The sequence below is a fragment of the Loa loa genome, assembly GCF_000183805.2.
Source record: "Loa loa unplaced genomic scaffold supercont3.141, whole genome shotgun sequence".
Taxonomy (NCBI): Eukaryota; Metazoa; Nematoda; class Chromadorea; order Rhabditida; family Onchocercidae; genus Loa; species Loa loa.
This window is the reverse complement of record NW_018108321.1, coordinates 8,683-15,529: the sequence shown is the minus strand read 5'-3', so window position 1 is coordinate 15,529 and position 6,847 is coordinate 8,683. Positions and strand designations below refer to the sequence as shown.

At 32.7% G+C, this 6,847-nt stretch overlaps 2 protein-coding genes across 2 annotated transcripts in view; both read right to left on the bottom strand.

Moving 5' to 3' along the window:
- Nucleotides 1-500: 500 nt before the first annotated feature.
- LOAG_10727 (hypothetical protein) lies at nucleotides 501-3,778 on the bottom strand (the record flags this gene model as incomplete). Its single annotated transcript, XM_003146251.1, has 8 exons — nucleotides 501-730; nucleotides 956-1,060; nucleotides 1,634-1,765; nucleotides 1,879-1,974; nucleotides 2,412-2,571; nucleotides 2,689-2,825; nucleotides 3,033-3,176; nucleotides 3,343-3,778. The coding sequence occupies 8 exons, from the start codon at nucleotides 3,776-3,778 to the stop codon at nucleotides 501-503; spliced, it is 1,440 nt and encodes a 479-aa protein (XP_003146299.1).
- A 358-nt stretch (nucleotides 3,779-4,136) lies between these two features.
- Nucleotides 4,137-6,847, bottom strand: part of LOAG_17865 (hypothetical protein) — an 8,550-nt gene continuing 5,839 nt past the window's right edge. The window contains exons 8-12 of the mRNA XM_020450527.1: nucleotides 6,536-6,706; nucleotides 6,195-6,356; nucleotides 5,528-5,697; nucleotides 4,930-4,991; nucleotides 4,137-4,799 (exon numbers count right to left, since the gene is read on the bottom strand). Coding sequence (XP_020305780.1) covers nucleotides 4,761-4,799; nucleotides 4,930-4,991; nucleotides 5,528-5,697; nucleotides 6,195-6,356; nucleotides 6,536-6,706 — 604 coding nt within the window. The 3' untranslated portion in view covers nucleotides 4,137-4,760. The remainder of the gene's footprint in view (nucleotides 4,800-4,929; nucleotides 4,992-5,527; nucleotides 5,698-6,194; nucleotides 6,357-6,535; nucleotides 6,707-6,847) is intronic.

The window sequence follows — 6,847 nt, the reverse complement described above, 5'->3', positions numbered from 1 at the left end:
ATGAACCTCCCTTTACATACATCAAAAAGAGTAACTAATCATTTTATGATCCTTTTTAAACTAAAGAAGAGGGACGCTGCACAATGAAGAGAAAATAACCGGATAATAATTAAAAAGTTTGTGGAAATATGCGGGAGGATCAAATCCAGATAAATTCACTAACAAGTCCTATAAACTCGGATGTAAATCATTGAATCATCAAAACTCACATAACAACCTGCTGTTGGATATATGTTCACTTTTGAGTCGATAAATTTTACGAAAAAAAAAAAACTCGGGAGTCGTAGTATTGAGCAAAGCATTCCTAATCGTATCAATGACACCGTTACACTTATCTAGGATAAATGAACATATACCATTACCATACTAGCAGTTTATCGAAGATAAATTAGTTTTTCAGGTAAATGCACTAAAATGCACAAAATAATAGCTGAGATCTTTATTGGAAATGATACAAAATTCAATTTTAACCGTAAATTAAATAAAAATAAGCTAAAACTTTATATGGGTGAAAAGAATGATCGGATATCTTTCTTATGTTCTTTCAGTGGTTTGCTATTCAATGACTGATATAATCGAATCATTTCTCCTGCATAGTCTCCTTCCGGTGTTTCTAGGATCATTGGTAAACCATCGAATCGTGGATCAGCTATAATATGACGAAAAGCTGCCAGCTTCAGCTTGCCTTTACCAATATTTGCGTGACGGTCCAATCTAGAGCCAAGATCACCTAAACTTATTGCCTTATATTTACCATACTAGCAGATCTGCAAATCTGAATTTGTTTTTTAGTTTGGTGCGTCTCTAAGCGATAGTAATCGCAGTCGCACATCGGTCATAATGACGCCCGATTTTTCTAAAAACATTGCAACTTTAAGAATAGGTTCTTATCGTTCAAAAATACGAAAAGCTAGATTTAAAATTATTCCGAATCCCATAGTTTGAATAAGTTTACCCGATGAGTCATTGATATGAAAAGCACGGAGATACTGGAGACCAATAGTATTCTCGAATTCGGTAATAGTTGCTTTATATCGGTCTTCTGATCGTATATCATAACCTGAATTTAGTGAGATGAGACATAACCATTGGTAGCAATAATTAAAGACTTTATAGGAATCTTTGTTGCTCTATGAAGATACTTATTTCGAAGGATTAAGTAAAATCAAAAATTTGCATTTAGAATAAAACTTTAGAAACAAAGTATATCCAGCGCTAAATTAACAACTCTTCCAATAGAATTGATGGTATTTTCTCCCTCAGTGGAGGAAACTCAGAATCACAGGAATTGAATCTATCTAGTATTACCGAAAGTCCAACCACTCATAACCAGATCCTATGAACTTAGTGTTAACCCATTCATGAACTGTGTTTAATCTCACAGTTACAGGCTAAGCTAATTGAACCTAATCATTGTAAGGCGAGCAATATCTCTTTTGTTTCACCTAAATCTATATCTTATTTACATAGGACAAAAGAGCATTTAGCAAATTCGTACCCTAGTACGGTAGATATAGGTTTCAGCAAATTGAAATATTTGAATTTGTGGTAAAGTTTTTATCCTTGATTTACAATCGTTTTTTTTTCTTACAAATTGCTATGCTTAAATCTAAGGAAGGGTTACAAAACGAACCCGCAGCAAAAATATGACAAGTATCAAGGCACACTCCCACTCGTTTCTTATTTTTCACCAAGTTAATAATTTGTTGTAGCTCTTCAAACTTCCCACCAATAGTATTTCCTTGTCCAGCCATTGTTTCAATCACTAAAAAAAAATATTATATTTTTCTATAAAAAATGCTGCAAAATTAAAAAAAAGATAAAATCGTTAAAGGTTTCTTTTTCACACTTAGGCTAGAAAGAATTCCAAAAACAAACAAATTGTAATATATTCAGTGTGATCCATAACATAATCCAAGGTAGCTGCGATTGTTTTGATGCATTCATCACGTGTACATTTCCCTGCCGTAGATCCTAAAAATCGCTTGTTTGCCACAAAATATGTTACAATATAAAACAAATTGAAAGAAACCAGTCAATTATCTGATCTATCGTTCTTTACAATGATCTTTTACAGTGTTACCCCAGGAGCCGTTTTTCTTAATCTATCCATAGGATAGAATGGTGATCTTCAGTCTAATTAGTTTTGGGAGGCTGACAGAGAATAATTTTTGGCTTGTTTGACATTTTCTCTCCTATGATCATCCCTAAAATTTTGTTTTTTCGAATTATTTGACATAATATAATAGCAATTATAACCATTTACCACAGAAATATGAGACAAAATTGTATTTTGAGCAGGAGAAGAAAGGAAACAAATGCCATGAAGGCTTCCATTATTCTAATGGAATTCCTTGGAATTTAATAGCACAATAAAAATAAAGCAAAACTTAAACGTGAATATACATTACCAGGATGAATATTGTAATAGATGATACCAAGCTGTTCGCATCGTTTACATTCATCTAACATGCACGCTCGAGCTCGGTCCAGTATTTCCATATCACAACTACCACCATTTATCAGATATGACCCGTGCACAACAATTTGATCCATTGGGAATTTCAATTTCTATAGAAGAAAAAATTCGAGAATATAACTTTACTGTAATACCTATACCAATACATCAATGTCACGTCTCAAACATAAAGGTACCACAAGTTATCATTGTCGAGTAAACAAACATACCTGTGCGGTTTTACGAAACGCTTGCACCACTTCATCCTTCATGGGTGGACTATTCCATGAACGTTGATTTCGGACAAAAAAAGCAAAAGATCGGCATCCAATAGATAAGGCGTTGTAAAAACCTTGTTCTAAACCACCTGGAGCAAAACTTTTTCATTCAAATGCTAATATATATACTCGATATGACGATCTTTATAACAATTCCTTTGAATGAAATGTTTATTGTGCATATCTAACCGTCCTGTTTAATATTCAACTCAACGGATCTAATAAATCTCTTGTTTTCATCCCATGTCAAATTTTTTTCTTGAAATTTCAAACAAAATGAGAGAGAAATCAAATACCTGCTACACTAACATGTACTCCAAGCATTTTCCTTGATCCGACAGCTGCTTCCACCACTTTTTGCGCGGTGAGATCTATAGCTGAACTATTCTCCTTTAAGATTACATTCGCTGAACATTTTCGTTTTGGTACTGTCGAGTAGTCTGAAATATGCAGTTACCTCAGTTGAAGTAATCTCGGCAGAAAATCTCGTCATTTCTATTCCAAGAAATTCTTTTTGTTTAATTTCCCGTACTCTTGAAAATTATAACCACTATGCTTATTCAACGGCAAGGGATTAACCTTATTTACTCATAATTAAAGCTATACCCATGTTGACAGATGCCTCCTTCGAGTCCTGCTTTGTTTTATTAGTGGACTCTCGTATTCCTGTCCATTTCCTAGTTCTCGTTCCAGCACTGCTCCTGCTATCACATGATTTTTTCATTTTGTTTATATTCAAATTTTTCGTCGTTCTTGACTTGATCCGAGTAAATTTCGACTTCACCATCTCTTTCTTTGAATTCTTTCCCACTAAAACTGCTTCAACATTCTCCCATTTGTCCGATATGTACTCTTGCTTAACTTCTCCTTTATGTTTATCTTGCGGAATTTCAGCACAAGAACTTCGCCCCATTTCGTTATCATTTGAAGAAGAATTCGGTAATACTAATTTTGGATGCACTCTCCTTGTACTGCTCGATCCTTCCTTAGCATCCACACTGATCATCGCTGATTTCATGTCCGTTGCGACACTTTGTTCCATTAGCTGAAAATCGAGATGTACAGGAATAAGCCTTACAAATTATTTCGGATTCTTATTCCCCAACCACAGTCTGATCGCGAATTCTTATTATCCGACTATAACTGGATCACGAATTCTTATTTGCCGAAAATCTAAATGTACAACCCTTCAAAAGTCATTTCCGAATTATTTCTTGACTACAGTTTGAACACCTTCATTAAGTATAAAGATGGGCACTCCACAGGGAATTCTTTAAGAAAAAATGTTTTTCCTTTACTGACGAAAACAAAATGGGAAAAAAAACACGCGTTTCAAAAATGTAATCACGTAAGAAGGTTCATAATACGAAAAAAGAAAAAAAAACGAAAGAAAAAAAAAGCTGAGAAAGCAATCGAACAAACATTCTTACAAAAGGAGAAACTGAGATTAAAAGAAAGAACTGAGATTCATATATATCATCAGAATCAATCAGCATTTCTGCGAAACAGAAGATAATACTACTTTTTTCAGCTCTTACCATTTATCTGCAACATATAAGAATAACCACAATCAGAACTTTTACTATAACAAAGCATAGATATATTCATGTATACGAATGACTCTATAAACATTGATATTCCTTCAATACAACTACTCTTGTTTTGTTGGGAGCCAAAAAGGTAGTCGAAATAATAAATTAACATCACCATAACTACTTGCATATTTATACCCATTATTCTGATCTGCTTAATCGATGCAGTTTGCACACAGAAATAAAAGAAAGTAACCGGAATTTTGTATAACAAACATTTCCCACAAATCTCGCACAAGCAAAAAATATCATAAAATAAACTAGTAAAGCAGTAAGGATCCCTACAATTTAAAAACTAAAATGTCGAATCCGGTATTACAAAAAATTTTCCGAATGAGGCATAAATTGACTGGTCCAGAAGATTGTCTTCATGTGGTTCACTTCAAAAGAAAATCAAACTTTCTATAGGATTTCGACTGATAAAAGACTCATTCAATCCATTTTTTTAACCATCGAATCACCGGCTTCTTCCTAAAGATAAAATTCAGTAATCAAGCTTATTCATTATTCAATCCATCCTTATTTCATATTTAAAATTCATCTGGTTTATCCCTACAATATCGTAATCGTCAACAAATATGGTATATCGTCAGCAAAGTACCTTCGTAATTGAACTGTTGTCTAGTTTCGCCTTAACATTTGCTTTGAATGACTTCGTACTTCCTGAAATAAGGTTAGCATATTTTTGCGATTTAGAAATATAACATTTATAAAAGTAAGGAATTTGGTTCAAATTTTCCAAAAGTAATAAACCAATGAATGATCTTGATTTAGACGAAACCTGAGGCTATCATCGCAGTGCAGTGAAAAACAAACAATAACTAAAATACTGTGGCTATGGAGCCACAGTATTCACAATATCTAATAGATGGTAAGGACAGAGAAGGCAATCTACCAGTTGACTGATTAAATTTAGGTAGAAATGACCACTGCTAATATAAAAGGATTATACATATTTACGATGATCGAATAGGTACAAATTATTAGGAAGAGAAACTGAGAGCAGATGTCTTCATGGATACACAGACATCGTCTGGGTATCCGGATACTCATGCAAGCAAAGTAGAAAGAACGAACGGCTATGAAGAATCAGTAATTAATATTTTTTCTCTTTTTAAGGAAAAAAAAAACATTTTTGGTTTATTCTCTCAATGCCAGTTCACTTAAAATCTTGCTTTATAATTATCATGAATTCAAACCTGCTGAAACCACCAATGATTTGTAAAACCATGAGAATACAATAACTGTAATCATAATCCAGTGTACATGGAAGTACACCGAATTCCAATAACGAATAGTGTCACGCCACGTCAGTAACAAAAACCCCGATGCCATTAATGCAAAACCAAGTTGTCGTATGATATACCAACTACAACAAAATCACTAATACTAAAACATAAGTTCTGTAAAATTCATATTTTGCTCGTTTTGATTGTCATAACAATCATTATATCTATCAGTTTCAATTCTTTCTTTTAAAATGATTTAAAAAAAAAATGCATAACTTTCCTTTCTCGTAATGTTCACATTTTTTTTCGAATTCCAAAAGAAATGGCCTCTTTTTAGAGACGCGAAATGATGACTTAATAACTGGTTTTATTTTTTTAGATGTTATTCAGTTCTTTGCTTACAGTGGAGAATGAGAAAGACAAGAAATATTCCAAGTATTTTGGTACATACATAGTATACTGTACCACACACAAAATGAGATTTATTTGGTTAACAAATTACCATTTTCACTTATTTCGACATAGTTCCTGTGTGTAATATGCAATTAATCACGTGATTTATTGATTACTAGGCAATTTGCCAAATCATTTAGATAAGCTGGGAGTTTTTTATGAGATATATTTACAAATGACTTACAAAATAATGAACGAAAGCGGTAGTTTGTCATTACGATCCTTTGGCATTACTGATAGAACACTGTCCTCTGCCAGTGTGCAAAGGGGGACCGTAAGAAAAGATAGGAAATAACCTGGATGTATGCCATGCCAAAATGCACTCACTGACATTGTCAGTAACATTCTGAAACATCTCAATTATGAATTTTGTAAACTTCACAAAAAGAACAAAAGATCACAGTTCAGCTAAATTTTTTTTTGTTTTTGCTGAGAAGTTTTCTACCACTTCATGTTCTACTTATCATTTTCCCTCTTAAAAACTTATCGAAAAGAAACTCCCATAAATATGTAACTTAACAGTACCCCAAAGATCGCGGCACACGTTTATACACATAATTTGCAAGCCAGAATTGAACCGTACGGTTCCAAGCTCTCATACCACCTCGAAATGTAGCATTCAGTTCGATCGACCAAATATCCAAATTACGTACTGCTTCCGAATTATAATTGGTTTCCTTTTTATTCATCTGTTCTCTATAATAATAATTAATAATAATAATAATAATGATTAATAATAATAATAATAATAATAATAATTAATAATAATAATATTAATAATAATTAATAATTAATAATTAATAATAATAATAATAATAATAATAATAATAATAATAA